At 36.7% G+C, this 27,350-nt stretch overlaps 1 protein-coding gene across 1 annotated transcript in view; it reads left to right on the forward strand.

Moving 5' to 3' along the window:
- Positions 1-27,097, forward strand: part of LOC149830393 (CDK5RAP3 protein homolog) — a 38,691-nt gene extending 11,594 nt beyond the window's left edge. Inside the window, exons 3-10 of the mRNA XM_090015449.1 lie at positions 770-864; positions 981-1,075; positions 1,215-1,350; positions 1,503-1,661; positions 1,799-2,404; positions 9,331-9,539; positions 25,465-25,597; positions 26,805-27,097. Coding sequence (XP_089871575.1) covers positions 770-864; positions 981-1,075; positions 1,215-1,350; positions 1,503-1,661; positions 1,799-2,404; positions 9,331-9,539; positions 25,465-25,597; positions 26,805-26,924 — 1,553 coding nt within the window. The 3' untranslated portion in view covers positions 26,925-27,097. The remainder of the gene's footprint in view (positions 1-769; positions 865-980; positions 1,076-1,214; positions 1,351-1,502; positions 1,662-1,798; positions 2,405-9,330; positions 9,540-25,464; positions 25,598-26,804) is intronic.
- The last annotated feature ends 253 nt before the right edge of the window (positions 27,098-27,350 follow it).

The following is a 27,350-nucleotide window of genomic DNA, read 5'->3' on the forward strand; positions in this document are numbered from 1 at the left end:
GACAATGATTTCCTATGTGTACCAATAATATATCTAATAAGAAACTGACATTCACCAGTTTACCAACGAAAGATGATGGCTGTATACATTGGTGGCAGTTTAAGTATTGCTCTTGCTTGAAGTACATAGCTTCTGCAGAATGACAGAAACTATACTGAAATTATCAGGCACCTGAGCTTATACACTAATGGTTAAACTAAAACTTTCTATGAGGCACTTGGTGTTTGCTTGAGACCATAAGGTCATGCTCAAAGTATCTTGTGCTCCTTCAGACAGCGCAAGGTGGGCTAGAATATTTTCTGATGGTTATTTGAGTATATGATGTGTTTGTAAATTTTCTGTTGAGCCTGCACTAGATATCCCATTTGATATTCTGTGAGATTGATCTATCTCATTTTACTTTTCTTTTTGTAGAGTTTCCTGCCACTTTTGGGTTGTTGGTGCTTATAGATCTTTGAGTATTTTCCAATTAGAATTGTAGGCCAACAAAGTATTGAGGCATGTACTTTTCATGGCAAGCCTTGATTGACACTTTGTCACTAACTCTCATTAATAAAATTCTTTACTTTCTCCCTCAAAAAAATTACGAATAAATTCTGATCTGGGAAGATCAATTTAGATGCTGTCACGTTCATTCAGCTTTGTGATCCAAAAACTATGACTTCTTTTAACTGAAATCAGAACATGTATTTATGATTGAAATGCTCGTTGTTTGAGGGTTTTGAAGTTTCCGTTTTTCAGTTTAATGTATTGTGTTACCAAATTTCAGCAATAGGATACTTGGAAGCAAAACGAATAAGTGAAATTCTTCTGAAGTCAACTCCGGAGACTAGAAATATTTTTGGCCGCCTATCAGGTTCAGCTGTAAGGCCTCATTCGTCCTATACACTTTCCTCTTATCTATAACATGATACTTTGTTTCTCTATATTTTCTTTCTATCTACATTGTGTATATATGTGTAGATTATTGTTTTTCACAGGGTGAATGGGAATATATTGTGCGAGCATATGACAAGGATCATCTTTATCTTGGTGAGGCTGCCCAAATTATGGTTCAGAATGTGAATTATGACATGTATGTCAATTTGTTATTAAAGATTATCTTTGACTTGTATCTTAATAGGATGAATATGTCGTTTTTGTATGTTGTTAGTTGTGCTTTATGTATGCTATGTTGCTGTGGTGTATGATATTTTGTGCTTGGTCAATTGAAGCCCCTATCAGAAAAAGCAGATACAGAAGCTTCAGCAACAACTATCAGAAATGGACCGTAAAGCGGCTGACATCAAAAGAGCCATATCTTTATCAGCAGCTAAATATGAAGAATCCTGCCAAGAGCTAGGATTGCAGGTCAGTTCTGGGTTATCCTTTTATCAATTTTGAACTTAATACTTTCTTTTCTGCTGCTGAGAAATCAGTGATTCCGTAAGTGACCTCAATTATCTCCAGTATCTTTTATTTTGATTTTTGATGAGTTTAACCTATATGTTTTGCTTCTGAAGGGGACAAATATCAGAGTTGAACTTCTGGAATCTGCAAAGTCTCTTTCTGATACGTTCAGCAAGACTTGTGAAGTTCTTAATGGTGATTCAGTATCAAAATCTATGGAACATTACTTGAATTTTGTGAGAGATGTTCACACTGAAGGTACTTTGGAAAAAGCACTAAAGGATTTAACATAAGGAATTGTTGGAGGCCTGGGAATCTTAATCTGTAATCTCATGCTTACACAATAGTCACATTTAGGTTAATGCTGTTGTATGTGCTGATAGATTTAGTTTTTCATTGCTGACTGCAGAAAAGTTCTGTCAATGTGCTTCCAAATTTGAGAGATCTTTGTGAAAATCCTCCTTCCTTGAATATGTCAATGGACCCTGAGATCTTGGCTTCAGAAGAAGCTCAATTCGAGTTGAATTCATCTTTTCCTATGATGGGGAAACAGGAGCATGATGTGAGTGACAGAGCAGATTCTATTGACTGGAATATCACACTGGATACTTCTGGTATTGACTGGGAAATTGGTGTTGTAGATCAAGCTGAGGACCCTGACACTGGATTTGGTTCAAATGAAATAGACAACGTAGAAGAAAACCTGAATGAATCCTTGTTAAATGGTGGCATACGCTCTGATGACATTGCAGCAAATGAGTTGGTGAATGGCCTCAACAAAGAGAGTTCTAACAATGAAATATGTTGGGATATTAGTATTGAAAATGCTCAGGTGGAAATACCAATTGAAAATGCTCAGGTGGAAATACCAGATGAAAGCATTATATCTGATGCAGATCAGGAAGCTAAAATTTCTGATTTGGATATCTCTTCACTCAACAAGGCCAAAGGAGAACCTAGAAGTAAGCTTTTAGAGACGGAGTATAGGAATAAACTCCTTGATGATTTGTTTGAGGTATGTCATGTGAACTGAGATCTTATTGCCGTATTCTTTATTTTGCTTCATTGAAGAGTTCATTACCTTTTAATAGTCTGTGAACTGAGATCTTATTTTCATTGTGTGTTGGGGGGGGGGGGTGTGGATGGGTGCGTGCATGTGTGTGTGTGCATGTCCGTGTGTGCATGTGTGAAGTGTGTGTGCATGTTAAAATGTAAACTGCAATATATATATATATATATGATTTAATATTATTATATTTTCTTTTATTATTTTCTTTTTCTATTTTTTTATTTTCTTTTTTAGCATCTAGTTCAATAGAAACTAGATATTTTGATCCAGTCAATCCAGTCAAGTTCCTGTTGGAACTTGACTGTGCAAGTAGCTGTTGGACTGTAGTCCAACAACTATAATAAATGCTGTTGGACTATAGTCCAACAGCTATAATAATAAATGCTGTTGGACTGTAGTCCAACAGCTATATTAAGAGACGTTGGAATCCAACGTCTCTTTTTGGAGAGCTCAAAATGAGCTCTCCTCTCTCTCCCATTGTTTTGTATATATAGGGGTGAACCCCTTCAATGTAAATTACCATGCTTCTTAAGCATTTTGTTCATGAATAAAGTATTATTTATTTTTCAAGTGTTCTTCCCTTTATACCCTTTCAAGGGTCATGCTTGCAGTGTCTCCAATAGACACTTGTTTGTGAGTTATTTGTGCATTTGTTGAAAACCACCATTTCATTACATGGTATCAGAGCTACGAAATCCTTAGATCTTGAAGTGCTTCCGCCTCGATTTTCGTGCCACATTTACAAAAGGTGTTTCATCACCTTGTTCTTGGATCAAGAAGATTTGTTTGAAGAAAGGCGAACTTGTGCTACAAAAAAAAATTGGTTTTCTATCCTCTCTTATTCCTTTGTCTACTCTTTTTCTTTTCTTTTTATTTTTCTCTCTCTCCTCCTATTTATTCCTCTCTTACCCTTGTAAAAGATGGATGACAATGACAAGATCACCATCATTCCTATGAAGCTAAATGATACTAACTATGTAATGTGGGCTTCGATTATGAAGCACCACATTTGGGGAAAAGGTTTATGGGGTATAGTGGATGGTTCCGATTTGGAACCTAAACTATCTCTTACCAAGAAAGAGGGTGATAAAGAGGTTCCTCTAACGGAAGAAGAGAAGAGTAAGGCGTTAGCCACTTATGAAAAGAAATGGAAAGAATGGAGGATAGGGCATGCAAAAATTATGTCATGGCTCATCAATAGCATAGACATTAAAAAATGCTCTAGTCTAGCTAAGTTTGAGCATGCCGATAAGGCTTGGGAATACCTCAAAAACATGTATTCCCTTAAAGATATTGCACATGTATGCAATTTATAAGATAAAGTTCGGACAATGACTCAAAAAGATAAAACTATTCGAGAATATTATAATGAGTTGTCCGAACTTTGGGAAGAGTTGGCTCTTCTTGAGCCCAAATGGCATTGTGCCGAAGACATCGAGCTTCGCCAAAAGCAATTCGATATGGAACATTTCTATCAATTTGTGAATGGTCTAAGGCCGGAGTTTGAATCCACCAAATCGGCCCTTTTACATCGTGGAAAAATTCCTTCTATTGTTGATACTATAGAAGAGCTCACTATGAAGGAAAATAGACTTAGAAAAAGTACTCCAAAAGTTGATGATGACTCCGTTTTAGCTGTATCTAGATCGGGGAATCATACTCGTACTTACAAGCCGCCTCATTTTGGAAGGCAAAATGGCGACTTTGATAAAAGAAAAGTTCTTTGTCATCATTGTCATGAACCGGGGCACTATAGGCCTCAATGTCCAAAGTTAAAAAGAAGAGAAGAAAAAAGAGTTGCATCTGTTGAATCTGAGTCAAAAGATCAAGATGCACCTGTGTCTATGACTCAACTGATGGAAATCCTTCAACCTCTTCTCAAAGGGGTATCCTCCTCAACCGAAGCCTCAACTGGAGCGGCAGTTGCATCTTTCTCCGATCCAGGTAACTTTCCTTGGCTTTTAGATTCTGGTGCTTCTTTTCATATGACCCCAAATGTTAATAGTCTATCCGAATGTCTTAAAAATGACTTAAGTATGTCAAAGGTTTTTACAGCCGATGGCACATCTCTCGAAGTAAAAGGAATAGGATGTTTTGAAAATCTTCAAAAATCCAAAAGATTTTTTATCCCAGAAGTTAGATATATCCCTAAACTTAATTTGAATCTCTTATCTGTCTCGCAAATATCTGATTATGGATGTAATATCTCCTTCTCTTCTCATGGTTGTTGGGTACAGGATCGCCAGTCAGGGAAGCTGATTGGGGAAGACCATAGAGAAGGAGGACTTTATTACATGGACTTTTTGGAATTACCCAAGAATGCATTTTGTTATAATATTCAGAAATTAGAATTGGATTTATGGCACAAAAGGCTTGGCCATCCTCATATGTCTAAAATTCAATATTTTCCAAGTTTGGAAAAATTTTGTAATTCTGAAAATTTTTCTTGTAAAGACTGCATTCTTGGCAAAATGAAAAGGTTACCATTTCTTAGTAGAACTTTTGTTTCCTCACGACCACTTGAGTTAATACATTCGGATGTTTGGGGCCCCGCACCAGTTATTTCCAAAGGTGGTTATACATATTATGTCATTTTTGTTGATGACTTTTCTAGACATACTTGGATTTATTTTCTTAAAAATAAATCTGATGTCTTTGCTAACTTCCAAATATTTCATAAAATGGTTAAAAATAAGTTTCAAAATGATATTTCTGTTTTTCGCACTGATTCAGGGGGAGAATTTATGTCCAACGAATTCAAAGACTATCTCAATTTACATGGTATTACACATCAAAGATCATGTCCACACACTCCACAACAGAATGGCCTAGCCGAACGCAAACATCGGCACATTATGGAAACTACTAGGACATTGCTAATTGCAAATCAAGTTCCAAAAAGTTTTTGGGCTGAAGCGGTCTTAACTGCCACCTACCTCATTAATAGGATGCCATCTTCCTCATTAAAGAATACAACTCCAATAGAAAAGCTTGTTAATTTAACTCCAGATTATTCTAGATTAAGAGTCTTTGGATGCAAATGTTTTGTTTTCACCAACAGAAATGATAAACTCTCTTCTCGTGCAATCCCATGTGCCTTTTTAGGATATGCTGATAATAAAAAAGGCTACAGGTGTTTCGATTTTCAAAATGACAAATTATATGTGTCAAGAAATGTATCTTTTTTGGAAAAAGAAAGCTTCTTTGAATTTGAAAAATCCAAGGATGTCACTGAATACTCGTTTTTAATTGATCCAACTTCAAAATCCAATGAATGTGATGTTGGATGTGACCTTGACAATGATCAAAGTCCTATTGTTGTTGAAAATGATGATAATGAAGAGCAAATCCATAGGGATGTTAGTCTACAATATTCAAGACGTAGAGAGCAAAATCTTCCATGTGCATTACAAAAATACTCTGAAGTCCCACCTAGAAGAACGTCTAGAATCTCTAAACCTCCAGAAAAATTTGTGTCTTATGAATCTTTTTAACCCACGTATAGGGCCGCCATTACATTAATACAATCATATGTTGAACCATCATCCTATTCTCAAGCAAAAAATCATATAGAATGGATAGAAGCCATGAAAATAGAATTGGATGCACTAGAAAAGGCCAATACTTGGACGATACAAGATATTCCTCCGGGTAAGAAACCTATAGGTTGTAGGTGGGTATACAAAGTCAAAACCAAAAGTGATGGGACCCTGGAAAGATATAAGGCCCGTTTAGTAGAAAAAGGATATGCCCAAGAGTATGACATCGATTATGAAGAAACATTTGCTCCTGTGGCCCGTATGACTACTGTTAGAACTTTAATAGCCTTGGCCTCCTTTAGAACATGACCTATCTTTCAATTAGATGTCAAAAATGCTTTCCTGAATGGGAATCTCGTTGAAGAAGTATACATGGAAGCCTCACCTGGTATTAGTATCCCTAAGGGTAAAGCTCTTCGTCTAGAAAAAGCTCTTTATGGTCTTAAACAGGCTCCAAAAGCCTGGTATGACCGATTTAGTCATGTTATGCTTGATATTGGTTTTCAACCTTGTTTAACTGACACTGCTTTGTTTGTTAAGAAATCTGATGCAGGCATCATTATTCTTCTTCTCTATGTGGACGATATGATCATCACCGGAGGCGACAAACAGGGAGTTGCAACTATCAAATCTCTTCTTAAAACTCACTTTGAAATGACTGACTTAGGTTTATTAAGATATTTTTTAGGCATTGAAGTTGCTTATTCCCCTCGAGGGTATTTGATATCTCAATCTAAATTTGCTCTTGATATCGTTTCCAGGTCTGAAATTACAGATGATAAGAAAGTAGACACTCCAGAAGTTGTCAATGTTAAAATGAAAATTGATGATGGAGAACTTCTTGATGATCCTACTCCTTATAGACAACTTGTTGGAGCTCTTTCTTATCTTTCCATTACTAGGCCAGATATAACTCATGCGGTTCATACAGTTAGTCAGTTTCAGCATGCTCCCACCTCTGTGCACATGGGAGCGATTTTGCGTATTATTAGATACTTAAAATCCTCTCTTTCACGAGGACTCTTCTTGTCTGCTTCATCTTCATTAAATTTAATTGCATATACTGATGCTGACTGGGGAGGTGATCCCAATAATAGACACTCAACTACTGGTTTTTGTGTGTTCCTAGGTGAAACCTTAATTTCGTGGAGGTGCAAGAAGCAGCAGAAAGTCTCTCTTTCCTCCACCGAAGCTGAATACAGAGCCATGGCAACCACCACTATGGAGGTTGTTTGGCTCAGACGATTGCTAGCAAATATGGGAGCTAAAGCAACGCAAGCTTCAAAGATGTGCTGTGACAACAAAAGTGCGATCTACATTGCAAGCAACCGGACATTCCATGAGCGCACTAAACACATTGAGATGGACTGTCACTATGTCAGAGAGGAATACTTACATGGAACCATTGATCTGCCATATGTTATATCAGAATATCAATTAGCAGACTTCTTCACCAAGCCTCTCGCTGCTCCCAGATTTCACTTCCTCTTAGACAAACTTTCGCTCATTGTACCGTAAGTTTGAAGAGGAGTGTTAAAATGTAAACTGCAATATATATATATATATATATTATTTAATATTATTATATTTTCTTTTATTATTTTCTTTTTCTATTTTTTTATTTTCTTTTTTAGCATCTAGTTCAATAGAAACTAGATATTTTGATCCAGTCAATCCAGTCAAGTTCCTGTTGGAACTTGACTGTGCAAGTAGCTGTTGGACTGTAGTCCAACAACTATAATAAATGCTGTTGGACTATAGTCCAACAGCTATAATAATAAATGCTGTTGGACTGTAGTCCAACAGCTATATTAAGAGACGTTGGAATCCAACGTCTCTTTTTGGAGAGCTCAAAATGAGCTCTCCTCTCTCTCCCATTGTTTTGTATATATAGGGGTGAACCCCTTCAATGTAAATTACCATGCTTCTTAAGCATTTTGTTCATGAATAAAGTATTATTTATTTTTCAAGTGTTCTTCCCTTTATACCCTTTCAAGGGTCATGCTTGCAGTGTCTCCAATAGACACTTGTTTGTGAGTTATTTGTGCATTTGTTGAAGACCACCATTTCATTACAGTGCACGCATGTGGGTCTAGAGAAAACTCTTCATATTGGAAGTTCTTGGAGATGCCAAGCAGTGGTTACATCTCCTAGATCAAAGTCAGCCCTTTCCTACACCATTCACTGTTACAGTTAATTGTTGATTGAGGTTGTTCAGTGGACTGCTTTATGGGCTTAGACCACACGTGCATGTAGTTCTGGAAAAGTATTCTTCATATGTGAAGTTCTACGAGATGCTAAGTAGTCGCTACGACTCCCAGATCAAGGTCTGCCTTTACCTATGCCATTCACTGTTATCTGAGTTTGATTTCATTAAGAATTTCTTCACAGTTCACACTGGTTTGTCCTGGGATAGCTAATGTAGTCACACTAGCTTGTTGTTAGCCAATTGGTTAGATCACAGTACAGGTAATAAGTGAATGATGACCTTGATTTGGTGTACTTTTGGTAGTTGATTTTACTTGTTTCAGGGTCAGAATTCCTCTTCCGTGGAAACAATTCACTATCTTTTACCAAGTAGCATCAGGATGCTGCCAGAGCTCATTGGCCTGACTCAAGCACTGTATGCTAGGACCACATCTGTTATGGTCATGATCTGAATACTGGTGGTGATGACTTTTTTGCCACATATCCTTCTTTTCCTCACTATTATTACTTTGTTCATAGGGGATTCTTTTTATGCCATCTGAAAGAAGAAAAGCATAAAAAACTACTTCTAGGACCGCATCTGTTATGGTCATGATCTGAATACTGGTGGTGATGACTGTTTTGCCACATATCCTTCTTTTCCTCACTGTTGTTACTTTGTTCATAAGGGATTCTTTTTATGCCTTCTGAAAGAAGAAAATCATAAAAAACTACTTGAGGATCTTATGCAGTAGAAGATATGAGGTTAACATCAGTTGATAAATGCTACAATGAGGGATCTAAAATGTAACTTCCAAATGCCAAGCGTTACTAAAAATTGCACCAGCTGGTTATGGATATATATATCTTCAAAGTGAAAAATCAAATGTAGTTTAATAGAAATATAAAGCAAGATAGGATTTAGGGCTTGTATAATGCCTTACTCTTCAAAATTATCATGTGGAATTTGTCCCTTGATGTGCATGGTCTTAATTTTTGGGACCAAGCTATTGTTGCAGGACCTGCTTGTGCAATAGTTAAGATGCCTTCTTTACATGGTTTAAGTATGTCATCTTTCATTGTAGATTAGAGCTATGCAATTCTTTTGTTAAGCTCGTTAAGTTACCCTTAGATATGTATTTACAGATTAAATCATTTCTTACACAACGGCTTGTGGAAATGGGAAACGAGGAAACAGCCTCCTTACAACATCAAGTTCAGGCCGTTGCTCCTTCGGCACTACAGCAGTACTCTCCTGATGTCATTCAGACTATGTTATCTGACATCTCGTCAGCTATTCTTCTTCTTTCAAATAGGAAAACACGTGATCTCATTATGATTTTGAATTCCAAAAGGTAATTCCTGATTATCTTATCATTGAGTGCTAAATATTTGAACCAGTATTGCCTGATTATCTGGGATGGAATATGTTTGTTTTTTAACTTGCAGCTATTTTTCTCTATGGATCAACCAGTTTACTACTTAATGATATGATATGCATTTACCCCCTTCTTGAGTGAATTGGTAATATGCTTTTAAAGTTATTACATTAAGACGCTCGCTGCAACGACCATAGTTTTGTGCCTACTACTATGATCTCCTGAAGTCCAGGGTCGATATTTTCAGTAAAATGTTTGTTACTTGGAACAAATTATGTCCTTGAGCTTTAACCGGCTTCTTTTTTATTCTTTTCAACATGATATTATTATGTTGGTCTGTAGGAGGATATCGAGGTAAAATTTTGGTTTCTTTTTTAGCAGCATTTGATTCTAACAGATGCTTGATTTGTATATGCAAGTGGTTAACATGAGTTCCCACTTAGAGTGACAGCATCTTGAAGTGTTTTTTCTTAGTATCCTTGAAATTCTGTCTTTATCATAACAAGTTAGGCGTCTGTTCTGGGTTCAAATTGTCAATATACACACGAGCCAAATGCATCTCAAACATTTTCATTCCCCATAATTTTGTTAAAAGTTTATTTCAAGTTACTTTTATATCTGATCAAAATTATCTGTATGATGGAAAGTTTTCATGGTCAACTATGTCATGTGGACACTTCACTTAACATGTGTGCGTCCAATGTCGACATGACACTACATTAGACACAGTACGACACTTTATGGGCACAATCAATGTAAAACCCGAAAAAAAAAATCGGATTCGGGTCGGATCCGGACCCGACCCGAGGCCACCGCCTCTCTCTCTGCCTTTTAAAGACAGTGAGGCAAAGGGGGGATGTTTCTCGAAACCTCCTATCCTTCTGCTCTTCCGTTTTCTCTCTCTTTCTGCTCTCTCTCTCTCCTCCCGACCCCCTCTTGTGTCTGCTCGCCGGAGACCTCGCGCCGACAACCTCACCACCGCCTCTTTCCTCTCTCTGTTTCTCTCTCGCTCGTCTGCCAACGCCGCCAGCGACCTCCGAGTACTCTCCTCCTTTTCCTTTCGTCTCTCTCTCCCTCACTTCTCCGTTTGCGCAGGGAGGGGCTGAGCCACCTCCCTGCCTCCCTCAATAGCAAGGGAGGGGCAAAGCCCCTCCTTGCTGCCTTAAATCGCAGGGGAGGGGCAGAGCCCCCTCCCTGCGATGTGTTTTGCGAGGGAGGGGTTGAGCCCCTCCCTTCGTGCCGTATTTGGCGGGGGAGGGGTCGAGCCCCCTCCCTGCGTCTCCTTTTGACAGGGGAGGGGCCGAACCCTCCCTGTGCTCTTTGCGGCCAAGGGAGGGGTCAAACCCCCTCCTTGTACCACCTTTAGCAGGGGAGGGGCCCAACCTCCTCCCTGCTCCCTTTGACGACAGGGGAGGGGTCGAGCCCCTCCCTGCTCCCTCTTTTGGTCAGGAGAGGGGTCGAGCCCCATCCCTGCACCCTAAGTTTGGCGAGGGAGGGGCTGCGCCTCCTCCTTGCGCCTTCTTCTCCTTCTAGTAGGCAGGGGTGTTGCCCCTGCCTCTACTAAGTTCGGCGGGTAGGGATAAAGCCCTCTGTCCCCCCCCCCCCCCCTTTATGCTAACGGGTAGGCTCTTGGCCCCTGCCTCTTTGCTCTTCCAGCAGGCAGGGGCTTCGCCCTGCCTCCCTCGTTGCCTTCATTAGGCAGGGGTGCAACCCTCGTGCCTCCCCCTTTGTGGCTAGCGGACAAGGGCCTCACTCTTGCCTCTTTGCTCTTTCGGTAGGCAGGGCGAAGCCTCCCTCGTTGTCTTCTTCAGGCAGGGGTGCAACCCCCTGCCTCCCCGTTTCTCGCTGACAGCAGGTCGGCAAGGGCTCACAGCTCCTGCCCCTGCTTCTTACACTTAAAATAGGTTTGCAGAGGCACGTTGCCCCTGCCTCTGCCTTTTTCACGACAGAACAGAGGCAGTGCCCCTGTCTTCTCTATCTTTCTGATTGAGATAGCATGTTGACGTCTCGCTTTTGCAGCTCGTACGACGGATCCCACTCGCGCCCAGCGACCCGACCCGTTAATTGCTTACACCTACAGACGCCAACAAGCTCACAACTCCCCAAGGTAGGGAAATATTGCACGAAGGACTTGGACAATTGAATTGAGTTCAATTAACTAAAAAGGACAATTAAATAAATATATATGCATATATATATATATATATATATATATATATATATATATATATATATATATATATATATATATATTTATACGAGTACGCATTTAATTCAAGGACGCGATTTCGCGATCCTTGTCCTTTACTTTCTGTCATGTCTTTACTTTGTCGTCGCGCATTGCGCCCAGGCTCCTGTTTTTGCAAATGTTTCGTTATTGCCTTGCCATTGCAGATGACGCTCAAGTTTTCGCTCATTGCATGTTCTATAAAAGGCATCATCGTGGAGAATGCAAAAGGCATTTACCACTCTCCCTCTTGCGACAAGAGTTGAGTCAGGAGTTTAACGATACATCCTCGTCTAAGGGGAGGGATCCCCAACAAGGATTCTAGCTTTTCATGTGAACAGTCCTGCAAAGTAGACTTGAGAATTTAGGGAGCTGCGCAAAAGCATCAAAGACTGCCCAAATCGAAGTATTTGGAAGGATGTGATTGGCTGGTTCTGTTCGTATATTCGACATATCTTGGGTAACCCCGAATTGGAGCTTGAGCAAACTTTTTAGTTGGGGTTCTGTTGAGAAACCCGTATCCCGTTCATCGAGGCAGGTATCGAGTCATGCGAGGCATGTAGATACCATGATAGCGGATGAAATTCTAGAAAATAGCATGCCAAATGTTGGCTGTTTCAAAAGATAAATACTGTCAAAAGTAAAGTTTGAGAAACATTACATCTTTGTGAAACACTTTTGTTGAGGCTCCTATTGAGGAATTATACTGTGATCATTGCAAAATTTTTCCTCTTGTGTTCCCTCTTTTCCTTCTCTTTACCTTTCTAACTTCTATTCTCCTTTTTGAAGGAAAATAAAAAGATAGAAAAGAAGAGAGAGGAGAAAAGAAAAGAAAAGAAAAGAAAGAGAGAGGAACTCTTTTGCAAAGGTCTCACTTGACCTTGAAAATATTTTGAAATTACTTGCCTTCATTTTTGAAAATTTGCGGAAAAATGGAGAGACGAGATTCGCTCGTCGGTACGAGGTTCGACCGTTCCTGGCGCCTTTACTAGGGGTAACCGATTCAAGGATCGAATTTATGCATTTTGCTTTGCCTAAATATTGTCTAAGAATTTAATCTAAGTCTAAGAATGCACAAAGAATCATGCTTGTGAAATGCGAATGCAAAGATGTATGCTTTTGAGAAAAAGAATTCAATTTTTTTGGGATTTTTCCAAGTAATTTTGAAATAAACTTGAGAATATGGTGAAGAAATGGTTTTTTGAAAGTTGAAGTTGACTTGAAATGGATATAAACTCAAAGTTTAGAATCAACTTGAGTTTTGAGAACGACAACTTCTAAATTCTGAAGTTGGAATCATATCTGAGATCAAAAAGACTTGAAATGACTTTAGGTTTGTTTTGGAAGAAGGAAGATTCAATATTGAAGATAGAAAATTGGAATAGAATTTTGAAGATGAGAATGAAATTTGAAATGGAGATTGAATCTGGAACTTTTGAATTGAATTTAGACTTTGAAATTTGAAAGGTGAAATTCGAAATCTAGATGAATTATGAAAACAGAACCGAATTCTGGATTTAAGGTTTTGATATCAGAGGAATTTGGAAATAGAATGGATTTAAGAAGTCCAAAGGGATTTTGGAAATAGAATTTTGGATTTTAAGAAATCCAGATGAGATTTAAAAATAGAATTGGTTTTGAAATATGGAATTCAAGATAGGACTTGGATTGAAAATCTGGATTTGGGAATGGATTTTTGAAAATGGAATTGGATTTGAGAAATCCAAATGGACTTTGAAAATAGAATTGGATTTGAGAAATCCAAATGAACTTTTGAAAATAGAATTGGATTTTGGAAATCCAGATGGAATTTGGAATTGGATTTGAGAAATCCAAATTTGAAGATAGAATTGGATTTTGGAGATCCAGATGGAACTTAGATTTGGATTTGAGAAGTCCAAATGGAATTTGAAGATAGAATTGGTTTTTAGAAACCTGAAATTGGATCTGAGAGATCCTAAATCGACTTTTGAAATTGGAAAGAAGGATAGAGAATGAAACTTGATTTTCAAACTTGAATTTTGAAATCAGGAGATGAATCTGGAAATTTCAAAGTTGAATTGAACTTTGAAATTTGATTTTGAATATTAAATCGAATTTAAAATTGAATCTTGATCATGGAAATGAATTTGGATCTTCAAAGTTGAATTGAACTCTGAAATTTGATTTGAATTGAAAATTGAATTTTTGAATTTGAAATTTCAAAGTTAAATTGAACTTTGAAATTGGGATATTGAATTTTGAAAAATAGAATTGAGAATATGAAGATGAATTTGAATTTATGAATAAGAATTGAAGATTAATTTGAGAAATGAAGAAGATATTTGAAGAATTGTCTTAAAATCACTTGATTTTTAAAGAAAATTTAAAATAATTTGAAAATATGATGTAATTTTATCCTAAATAATAAAATGAATTAAAGAATTTGAAAATTGGATATTGAAAAACATATTTCATTATTTAGGAGAATTAAAATAAGATTGAAAATATAATACATCTCTAACTATGGTCATAAAATGTATTATAAAATAATCTATATTTAAATTCAGATGAAGAATAAAACACATTTTGGTGCCTTTATAGAGTTTGAAATGAAATTAACTCTCAATATATCCTGACTATGGCCATTGATATATATTTTGAATTAATTTCAAGTAAAACTCTGATAAAAGAAGAAAATATTTAGAAAAATATGATGATTTTTGAAGGAGATCTAGTATGGATCTAATGTTATTCCATAAAAGATAAAAATCCTAAGCATTGTCCACATTTTGACTATAGCCATCAATGTGGGTCATTTGCTTAAGATTAAATACCTCTTATTAGAACGGTGCACGTGCCATTCGTGTTCCCATTCGTGAATTTTTGAAATAAAAGAGAAAATGTCATGCAACAAACATTTCTAGAAGACATGCATGCTCATACCTTCTAATCTAAGACTGAAAATGAGAATTTCTCATTATAATCTATCTGTTACAATTCTGAGATTGGAATTTACAGTTTCTAAGCTAGAAAAGAAAATAACATTTCTATATATTCCCTACAAAACAAGACATAACATGAAAAAAAATGCTATCTTGGGAATAAGGTGGACAAGACCATGCCTAAATGATAAAAATGGGCATTAGGTTTTTTTATATGACATACTGGGCCACTGAGAGAATATAGATCCAGAATGCTTATGGATGTTGGGTAAGAGATTGCTCATGTATTGCCTAAACATGACGTTTGATGCATATTACATCTGCCTACAGGGCTCATGCTAAATGAAAGGGATATTGTGGCCTAATGGAGCAAAGGGATGGGATATGAATGGTGTGGGATAATTACATAGAAGCTATAATTGGGATGGCTTTTGCAGACGAATGCACAGGTTGTATGCTGTATGTAAGGCTGCAGTGGGTGAGTGTAGGAGGTTGCCACAAGTGATATGTAGCAGGTGGGCTGGGTAGGTAATAAAGGATACAGGGGATTGGGTTCCAGCAAAATCTGTAGTAAAATAAAATATATACAAACTCTAAATCGAGCATGACAGTTATCATCCAATCATATGCTAGATTTTACATGGCTAACATAGCACTATTAGCGTCAGTTTGAGTAGACCCTAAGGCAATATTTTAGGTCAATTCAATAGTAAGACCGACCTTGAAGGCCATGGCACCTCACAACATGGTTTTGATCCATAAATCCAGAAATCCATTCCTGGACCGACAATATAAAGAAGAAATAACAGTATTCTTAGAGCAGACCGGATGCTTAGCAGATGATCAAAACAAATCTCAGTGAATGGCTGGGTATTGCAAGCTAAATGAGAATTAACAGCCCGTGTAGATGGTTACAGTAGGTGGGAGTGTTGCTGCCATATGATGACAGCAATAACATATACTAGAGTTGTCAAGGTGTTGACAGTAGTGTCCACAGGGGAAGCTGGTTGTGAGGCTAAGGTGCACAGGTGGGGTGTGAAAAATGGATTAATACACACATGACTATGACCCTTATTGCATAAAATGGTAAAACTGAGTCGCTGACATGTTTGAGCTAACTCAAACTTTCACCCCTACAATCCTAGTAACATCCGCCACAAGACTCCAAGATTGCTGACAGCAAATGATCTGTACAGAGACTCCCTCCAATGCTTGCTCAAACCCAGCCACATGATTTTCTAGTCACAAATTCATCATCTCATAGGTCTGTCACCAATCCTACGTCACTTAAAAGTTCACAGTGAAGGGATCAAGCCCAGCAACATAAACTTCTACTTGCGAGCTGAACCTCGTACAGGCTTGCCACCAACCTTATATCACTTGACGACTCTCCATCCACACCAAATATGGGACCACCATTCGGGGGGAACAATTTGGATGGGTTAAATAGGTCGGAACCCATTAACTGAACTCATTTCTCCACCTTAACACCTTCTGAGTGCCACCACAGATCTCAGATTTCCAGAAAATATACCGGAATAAGATGAATGCCTCAGAACCCCAGGTAGAGAATCTGATTACTCATAGTCAAGATTTTGCAGAAAATGAACTGGTGAGCTTTCAGTTTTACGAAACATTAAGGTTACGATCACAAGGCAAGAGCAAGCTATGAGCAACCCAATGAAACATATATAGAACAAATTACTTTCCAATAAACCATGCTAAATATAGATAAAATGAATGGTTTTTAGTAGCATGCGAGTGAGTAAGCAATTCTGCAAAATCCAGAAAATTCTGATTCCAGAATGAAAGCAATTTTAGTTTTACCGGCATACCTATTAATGCCACCTCCACCCTATGAATACCAGATCACAACGTTATTCTGAATCCAAAACAAAAACTCATCATGGTCAGTATGGCTGCATCCAATCCCTCCAAAATAAAAGAAGTGTTTGTTACCCACTGTCAAACCTACAGATCATATATATTTTAACAATAAAATCAACAAAATTTCATGGCCTCTGTTTTAAATCGACCGCAGGTATAGGATGGATGTGTGTGCAGGAGGGTATATGGGGCAGTGACAGAGAATGAACATGCGCAGGGTAGTGGATAATGCTAAAAGGCTTTAGTGAATGATAAAAGGCTAAGATGAATACAGGAAACGTAGGGTGCTGTAGTGACCCACTGTAATGAGGTATTTTCTGGAGCAAATGAAGATGAAGGCTGTAATAGGATGTCGTAACAAAATACAAGAATGGTGGAAAATACGAATCACTGTGAAGAAGTAATGCATGTTGCTGATATTGGAATATTTAGCATGTACTAGCATGATGCTGAATCAGGGGATTTAATATAGAAAAATGTGTAACAAGAGGCATGATGTTCAAAAAGCTACCCAAAACAAGGAAGATATCATGAAGCCCAACATTGGATAAATGGAGTCAGCATTTGTGCTTATAAAGACAGAAGAAAAGAAAGAGAAGAAAAAAAAAATACAGAAGTGCTTGCTATGATAATGATTGAAACCTATGAATCCCTGCATTTTTGGGTAATAAACATGATGATTTGAACACACTTTACTAAAACATATGGGATATGTAGATGCTGATGGTATTTACCTGACGTCTGAAAGCATTACTTGCTAAATACGATCCACGCATTTGTTTCAAAACATCGGATGGGTAAATGCAAAAGACACCAAATGATATACATGGATAGATAAAGCTCAACGAACATTTCAGGAAAGCATGATGAAAACCCTCTAAGTATTAGAGAGACAGACCCTGGCATAACAAAGACATGATGCAAAACGGTGGATGAAGCTGCTATAAATTGATGCATGAGGATAACAGGGGCATTTCCATGAAGCAGGAAAATGATATAATGCCAAAAACAAGAAATCTAATGCTGTATGAAATTGCAAAATGATAGCAGGCCCATTACAGGAGGCCATCCATCGAAACAAACGGCTCTTGCTGTACCAATCGACCCAAACTAAATGAGATAAAAAAAATGAGATGGAAATAATCACACAACTGAAGCCGGATACTGGAAGAAATATAACAAACAGAATTGACAAATAAAATCGATCAATAAAACAGATTGGTGGGTGCTAAAAGATACAATCATGGTGATGATGCTATGAAGTAACACACACATATCATGAAAATGAACGCAATGGCAGGTAGATGAAATCGCAATTGCAAGACTAAAGATGATATTGCGATAAAAAAAAAGAAACAAAAACAAATGAGCGTTGAATCGTATGAACTCAACACAGATGGTATTGATCACAATGATCTTACATTATTCAAGCGATCATAAATAAGAAGCCAATGAAATAATCGAGGTAAAGAAAATGAGATATGATGAAGATGTAAAACCATAGTTACCAGGAAGGAAGCTTTGCAGAATGATGTTCTTAAAAAAAAAAGAAAGAAAAGAAAAACAAATAAAAAAAAATATGCGTACATGATGAGATTGCAGGGGATAATAAAAAATGCGAATAGATGATCAAAATCCAGAAAGCCAATCGCCTTGAAAATAAGAAATAAAGAAGCCAAAGAAAATTGCAACAAAAGAAAGAAGATGTTGGAACTTGAGAGTTCCATTGATGTAGCGGCAGGGATGGATTGAGATTGCTATAGGCGATCCCACACCATCCGTGGTGGATTAATGGGATAAAAAACAAGAAAGATAAAAAAAAAACCAGAGAAACGAAGAAAAAAAATAAAAATAAAATAAATGCAGAAATTAAACTGGAGCTCAAGAACCGGGTGAATCGGTGATGCCATTGCGAGGCATTGTCGATCATCGATGCGTAAGGAAAGATAATCAAAATCGAAAATCCACAGGAATAAACGCTGGAAATCAAAATGCGGATATAAAAAATGAAAATAGAAAATCAAACTATAAACATGCGTTAAAACCCATGAAAATCAAAGAAGTTTGTGAATAAACGATGAAAGGGAGGGAAGATGAATGGCGACTTACCTTAGTTTTGCAGGAATTCTGAGAGAGGAGAGCCTTCTTCAGTAGAGAGGGGAGAGCGAGAGATGAAATGCTGAGGTGAACGATGGATTCCAATGTTTCTCTCCTGATAGCAATGCGATGGACCTCCCTTATCGACTTACAAGAGGCACCAGGGAGAGAGAGAAGGTGGGTTCGTGAAAGGGGAAGGATCATGAAGGAGAGAGAAGGGCCAATGCGGGGGTGAAGAGCGATGGAGAGAGGAGACCTTGCGTCTTTCTTTTATAACGGAAAGTCGTTAGGAGTGTTTCAAAGGGGGTCCTTCAATTTTTGGAAATTTTCATAAAGGTGGTTTTTGGAAAAAGAATTTTTCAAAGAGGGGTTTTTGGTTAAAAAGGGATTTTAAAAGATACCTTTTTCCGAGTTTTTGAAAGAAAAACCCCAAAAGCATAAGGGAAACATGAGAATTTTAAAAAATGAGGTATTTGAAGTATTTTTGCAAAAACTTTTATTTTGAGATATAAGGATTTTTAAAATGAGGTTTTTGAGAAAACACCGGGTTAATTTCAGAACTAGGATTTCAAAATGGCTCCGGGTCCGAGATTTTGGTAAAACATTAGAATTTGAATTGAGATTGGACCCCGAATTGAGAAAAACCTCTGAGAAAATATGAAGAATTTGAATTTTTTGATTTTTTGAAAAATAAGAGATTCAAGATCAGAATTGGATCTGGATATCCGATTTGGATCAAAAATAAAATTGAATTTGGATTTCAGTGAATCCGAGAAATGAATGGATTTTTTTTATCAGAAGTTAACCCAATTATTCAGAAGATGTGAGGTCAAGGGCAAAAAGGGAATTTTTGGATTTTTTGAAAATTTTGGGGTGTTCACATATACCCCTTTCATCCTAGAGTACTTGTAGTCGTGCACTACACGCTAGTACTGTGATGATCGGATGAGACAGTCGTGCGACCTCGAATAGTGCTAAATGCACAATGCTGTAAACACATAAAAATGGGATTGCCTTCACAAGATACTCATTTGGTCAAAAGACCAGAGCATATAGAATGAGTCGTCAGTTAATTTACCCCTGACACACTCATTCGTTTCTTGTAGTTTGTCAAGGGAGAGGACATAGCGATATACACTCCAATGGACAGGTTGTTAATAACCACCTCACGGGGAAAGATCCGGCCTCCCCAGTCATTGGAGTTAGGGAAGGGACTAGCAGACATTATCCTAGGTGGTAGATCACATGGACTTCTGCAAAAGTTGGATGCATCCGTTGCCAAGTACCTGCCTTTGGGGAATCCTCTCTCGGCTAAAGCCATCCTCTTAGGAGCGGACTCAACTAGTTATTCAGGTTATTGAAAATACATAGAATAACAGATGCCCAAACTAGTCTCAGTTGTTTCTAAGATTTGTCTGCGCGTACCCGCAGGCCAGTAATATCGAAACATAAAGTTTGTTCACATTGGTTGATGGGTCATGAGACTTGCTTGTTGCGTGGTAGTTCACAACTTACGACCAAATGAATCGTCATGTTGCGTTTGACAGTTGCAATGCTTACTTGCTTTGAACTGCTTACCTGTTTAACTGCTGATCTGTTTTAAACTGCTTAGCATGCTAAATTAAATGCTCTTAATTCAGTTTCCTGTAGTCTCTCTTGTGCCCCTACTAGTTTTTCGCGAAATTAACCCATTCTATAGGTACAGGTGATGATTAGGCACACCATGGGCGATGGCAAGATGGTTTCAAGATTTTCTTTTCCTGCTCTTAGCTCGCGTCTTGGACGTTTTTGGGTTTTGTCACGAATTTTCCTTTGGATATCCGAATTTTGTACTATTTGAAAACTTCTTTAAATGAAAGTGGTTTTTCCAAGTGTTTTGCAAGTATCATGTGTAGTGAGTTTTAGTTCTTTTAGCTAACGTGCCCAAAGTTGTCAGCTTGCCTTTCTGAATTTAACAAAAGAATAGTCTTTCGCTGATTTCATAAACAAACTCTGAAAGGAAAGAGATTTTTTCTAGTGTCTTGCCTGTTTTCTGAAAGGTTCGCAAGTTTGAAATTTTGGGGCGTTACAATCAAACCTATGTCAGACACACACAACACCATGTGCTTAACTTCTTTTTATGATTTTGAATATTTATTTTGCAAGTACTTGCACTTTTCTTCCAAAATTTGTCATTATTTGCATTACATTTCAATTTTCAAATTGAATTTATTATTTAATGTTTATGATGATAATATTTTATTATTGTTGTCAAAGAATTTACTGTTAAAATGTATTTTATTATTTAATGATTATAGCAATAATAATTTATAATTGTTAAAAAATTTACAACTAAAATATATTCATGCTTTAGTGTATTAGATTTTGCATGTACGTAATCATGTACACTTTTTACATAAATTAAATATATTTATATTTAATGCACATTCATGTCCCTATTTGCTAGTTTTACAAAACTTGTATACATGATCAAGCATGAAGTCCAATGTCAAGAATGTTCTTTGTGCATTGGTTTGGAAACTTCGAATTTCTTTGAATGATGGAAGCTGAACAAATCATCACCTTATGGTGCCATTGTACAAATCAGGTTTAGTTTGTTCACATTGACAGTCCAACTATATGTGAGGGTAGTATAGAACATAAACTGCTTTCTGTTCATTTGAAAGGATGGTGGTTAATGGCATCAGCTTCCTACAAGAAAGAGAACGGAAGATTGTATGGATGATATGGTGACAGAGTTTACAGCTGGAAGCCTGGAAGATGGTGGTGGTCCAATTATTCATTACAAATATTATGGAATGAAATGGGCATGTATGTAAAAGTAGAATATGTTGTAACCACCAAATAACATTTATAACGAGCATGAATAGGAACCTGTTACATATATGATTTATACTGAGAATGGATGAAATATGACATCAAGAGCGCAGATGCAGAATACCAAAATCTGAAAGCATTCTATATGTTTATCAGGATGCCTCATTTGCTATTTCAGAGCTCTTTGTGGACAAGTGGTAGTGCAAATCCTAGAGGGATTCTGCATGCTTCTCCAATTATATGACCTAGCCAAGTAAACAAAAAAGGTGAAAATTTAGTTAGCTAAGATGCCAATTGACCGCTATTGTTGTATAGCTTAATAGTCTGCAAGCTGTAGATCTTTAATGCATAGTATGCTTTCTATTCTCTAAGTGAGAACATCACCAAACAATTCAGGCAAGTTAACAGTGAAACATCTCTTTATATTATTAAATGTGTTGGTGTTATACGGTGTATCGCAGTGTCACCAGCCCATGCTATACAATATACCCCCCTGAATCAGAAAATGCAGTGTATTGGACCGTATCAAACCAGAGCATATGATACACTCGGTATCATAGGATACGGCTGTTTTTCACTTTTTTGTGTTGAAAATTTTCAAGTAATTTATTTTGGATTCTTTTCCACTTTTAGTGGCAACTTTTTACATAAATAAGACTTTAGTAGAGTCCTATTCATTTATTTCATAGGCTATGTGAACAAAAAAATAGAAGTTTTTTTTTTAAAATTTATTGTGAGTAGAGTCCTATTCATTTTTTAATGCTTACTAAGAAATGATTTATTACTTTTATTTTTATTTTTTAATGTTTAATTTCAGACTCTTTTGACATATGTAATGGATACATTGTCATAACATCATAATTATAGCTTTTATGTTTGATATTGTTACATATTTATTCATCTCAGTGTTCATAATTAAGTTTACTTAATATTGTAGTTTGACTACTTAAACTCTGTGGTCATAATTTTTAGTTTTTATAGTTATTTTAAATTTTATTTTATTTTGTATTTTGTGATTGTTATAATTTGTTTACTAAAAACTTTTTTCTTTTGTTTGTTATCTGAAGTGACTATTTAATAGTAAACCTTTTGTTTTGTTAGTTGTTAGTTTGTTACAATATCGTTTCACGTTACAGTAATACATGTGTATGTTTAATTGTTCATAATGCTTAAATTTGATTTCTTTCTTTCTTTTTTCTATTTTACTCTATGATTTTTTCTATTTTTTTTGGATTTTTTCTGATTTTTATGTAATTTTTATTTTTTGTGATTTTTAAAATGTTTTTTCCATATCTTACGATATGATATGGTACAATGCACCCCTATCGCCAGCTCTTCTGATATGGTTCCGATCTGATAATTACAACATTGATATGTGCCATTAAAAATCATCTCCTAAGTGTAATGGCAAAGTTTACATATATAGTGACCATCATGTCCCGCTCATTCAGGATTCAAAGGATGCCTGCTTCCACCTTTGTATTTCTTTCTATCTGTCCAACATCTGTTTCCTTTTTCCTTCATATGAATTTGACTTATTAAAATTCACTGTTTTATTGCTTAAAATACAAAAGATGAAAGCATACAAACATGAAAACTTATGTGATTGACTATGGAAAAGATTTAATTTATCAAGCAACTATGAGTCATCAATAATTTAGTATTTTGCATGATTTGAGTTTTTTAATGGAATTTTCATTTATCTCCTGAAATCTGTGCATATTCTGAGGTGGTGAAATTTATTTTGAAAGGCAGATTTTTCATTGATTTTGAGATGGATCATATTATGGATTCTGTTTCCCCTATGGTTATCTTGAAATAGACTGTATGGAGTCCTTTTTCAGAAAAACGAAAAAGGAGTTTCTTGGATTTCTCTATTTTGTAGATTGGCATTTTATTTACTTGCAAGTATTGTATAATAGAAATATAGTTGCACTCAGGTAGGCCTTGAAAGCATCCAAATGCCTTTCTGGGCTGCTGAACTACAAGTGGATGTTGCATGTCATCTCAGTGGTCTAAGACCTGGAATCATTCTGGGAACGGTGTGCTTTACCTGAGTCAGAAGTGAATAGGTTTACGTCAAGGACTTTCTGTTAGAAGTTTTGGAAATTTAAAAGGTTCATGCATTTGATGAGAACTTTTAATTATCCTTTTACGGTATCAAGGTCTGGATGAAACTTTTTGTAATGAAACACTAGCGCCAAGAACAATGTCACAACTTGACTACAAGAGATGCACAAGCATACAAACAAGAAGCCACTAATGGGCAAAAATACAATAAGCCACAAGGGGCCAAGTGATAAACGCACACAGTATGAGAGAGAGAGGACTTAAAAATATAAAGAATCTTTATTGAAAATGCTTAAGAATGAGTAGCGCAAGAACCCCTATTTATACAAATATTGGAAGCCAAGGGGCTCCCATAGAGTCGTTGGGAGCCCCCTCAAGGCTCTTATGAGGGCCCAATCAAATGTTTTAAGAAAAATAAAGAAAAAACAAAAGGACAAAAAATAATAAGAAAAAAAGGTCCCTAGTGCACATGCATATTTACAAGTTAAAAGACTAATTTGCCCCTAGTGGGCACTACAAAGAACATAAAGAAAATACGTATATATATATATATATATATATATATATATATATATATATATATATATATATATGGTAACCATATATTTTAACAGTTTTTACATGGTCTTTTGCATATATGGTGGTTTATGTTGCGGTTTTCATGGCTAATAATTGAAGGAAATAACTATTGAGTAGTAGGTCCATAAGTTGATCCTAGGTAGATGGGGCAAGGACTGATGCTGCTTCTGAGAATTTTGAAGATCTTAGCAAGAAAGAAGAAATTCTTTCCTATTTCATGAAAAAGGTCATCAAAGAGGATAAAGAAGATGAATGCATATTGATGGGCTTGTAGAATCTATATGCCTTTTTAGTGTATGAACCTCTTCAGCACAGGGAAGTGTCTTTAAAGATGACCAATAAAAAAATTTGCATGTACCTCTTTTTTTGTTATACGTGGTTATTCTATGACTCCCCTTAAGAGATGTGGAATGAAAAGGATTTTTCTGTAGTAGTGTAATGCTTGTAGACCATCCTAAACATAGTAATAGTTTCTGAATGGTCAAGAGGGGGATTTCTTATGGCGAACAGTAGCTTATCTTGTTAGTGGAAGTTGTGCTTGACAGTGGAAATCAGAAAATTAAGGAACATTTTCGGGGATAATCTCCAAACAGGTAATCTTGGCATGTGGGGACTGCTGGATATTTATTATGCTACTATATACGGACAACCTTCACATCTTTAATTGTCATATTCCAAAATCAACCTCAAATTCTAATAGTTTAATGCCTTCATATCCAAAAAAATTCATTAAATTCTCGTTGCATCATATTCATGAATGCTTCTCTATGTCACACGGACTCTTTTAATAGGGCACCACACTTGCGTCGCACCCTCACTCGGGCAGGTGCGACACTTGGACACAGCTTTCTATATGTTAGGTGAAGTCAACCACACTGAGGTCCATTTCTATCCAAAAGTAGATTCAGTTAATCCTAATCAAGTCCATATATATATATATATATATATATATATATATATATATATATATATATATATATATATATATATATATATATATATATATATATACACGCCCCCGCACCCATTTTTTTTTTTTAAAGTGCCGCATCGCCGCATCAGCACACGTACCCGCACTCGCATCCGCACCCGCACCTATGTGACATAGATGCTTCTTTAAGATCAATTTTAACATTATTTTTCTGCCTTTTGATTCTGAAGTTGCATCTTGAGCATGGTACTGGATGACAAAAATCGAAGAAAAGATTCTGGGTGGTTCCTCAATATTTTTGTTTTAGACGGTTTTTTATGGTAAGTGGTAGCCTCTCACTAAGTCTTGATGATGCTCCTATGCATCCAGATTTCTCAACAGACTAGTATGTACTCTGGAGGAAAAAAAGCACCATGAAGTAAAATTGAAAGAGAGCTTGAAGAATCTCTCAATGAGGCGCTTGGAACTTCAAAATGCATTGTCTTCATCCTGGCCTAAACAGGTGAATTAACTTTGTTGGCTTTCTGGTGCCTTGAGTTGTTCCTTGTTGATGTACAGCTGTTGTAGCCAAAGTAATGGTATGCCTAGTGGTACATATGGAGAAAAACTGCCCTTTTACACAGTTTTATCAAGAATAAGAAAAGAATATCTTCCAACCCAATTTATCAGCGTAATTGGTTCAAAGTACTTGCAGTCCTCCTGAAGTAGGAAAAGGAAACTATCCTTTTGAATTAGCCAAGTAGGTAGAGGATAAATTATGTCATTGATTCGTTGCTGACCAGTATTTGCAATGTTCTACTTCAAATAAAAGTCAAAAAGGAAGAATAAGCAGGAAGATGCTTCCATCTCAAAACTTTATTACCTTTTATATTTTCATTGAGAATCTAATTCTTCGAGAACTTTGCTTGGATATATGTATAAAATAGTCTTCAAAGGAATAGTGCATGTAAATGCATATATAATTTATATGATCATCAAGAAAAATTACAAAATAACAGTCAGATTTGCTTGCATATTTATAATATGCATTCATTGCCTGCATGAAATTTATGTTTCCCAGAAAGGAAAAAAATATGCAAAGATAGAATTATTATTGTTATTTATCATTTACAAAAATATTTTTTCCCACTTTTTCTATCCTTGGTTGGTATGAGTGCTTTTATTCTAATAGTAAACACTTCAGTAGGAACTTGCAGCTTTCCATTTCCTTCTTCTATGTTTCTCTCTTAGATCACAGGAACATTTAAATGAAAAGAAATAAAAACTGCCAGAATGGCTGGGAGTTGTTTTTGAAGAATTGTTGAAGTTTTTAGAATTGATAATTTTTAGTTGCAACATTTTTTTGGGGTAATAGCATTTGCAGCTGATCCATGTCGAGCCCAACACCTAGGAACCATGCCAATATGACTTGGCCATTAAAAAATGGTGAGACCATGGATCTGTGTAACTGGTTTTCTGGCAATAGGACTCTTAAGGGGGTGTTTGTGCCACATGGTTGCGCTTTCCACATAGTGTTACCCAGAAATTGGCCAGTGCTTTTCCATGTGGAGTCACTCTGTGTTTGTGCCACATTGTGGGGCCTGCATAAACAAGGGTTGTTTCTTCATAAACAAGCACGCTTTTGCACAAAGTAAATGCCTCTATGCTCTTTATTTCAATTTGTCTTTATCTGCTTGATCAGTTACACGAGACATTGCTTGGTATTGCAGGAAGCAGCACTACAGAAAACCAAGGAACTTAAGAAGTGTGAAACAACTTTGTCTTCCATTTTTGATGGAAGACCTGTTAATATTATAGGAGAAATCAATTCCCTGTTAAGTAGCACGTAGGAAAGAACTTCATACGAAAAGAACAAAATATTAGAAAAGATTTTGATAGTTTTCATAAGCACTGGTTCGTTATAATGCCCTGGAGGAATTTTGTGATAGTTTTACTTTCATAAACACTGGTTCGTTGTAGCTACTCTGGATGAGTGGGTGGTTGGAACACAGCATTTTCTGGGTTTATGGAGCGTTCGGGTGTTGGCGCTGGTGATGAATTGTGTGATTTGCAGGTGGCAAAAATCCTCAATGGGCTATAATTTATGCGTTTATGGATCATTCAGGTGTTGGCAAGGCTGGTGATGCATTGTGTGATCTGCAAGCTGCTGAAATTCTCAGTAGGATCTCCACCACATAATGTGGCTAAGAAACTAAGGCTCTGTTTGGAGCCTTGAATCAGGACAGAAACACCATTTCCAGTGTAGACAAAATGTG

The sequence above is a fragment of the Nuphar pumila genome, chromosome 8 (genome assembly GCF_984573655.1).
Source record: "Nuphar pumila chromosome 8, dmNupPumi1.hap1.1, whole genome shotgun sequence".
Classification (NCBI taxonomy): Eukaryota; Viridiplantae; Streptophyta; class Magnoliopsida; order Nymphaeales; family Nymphaeaceae; genus Nuphar; species Nuphar pumila.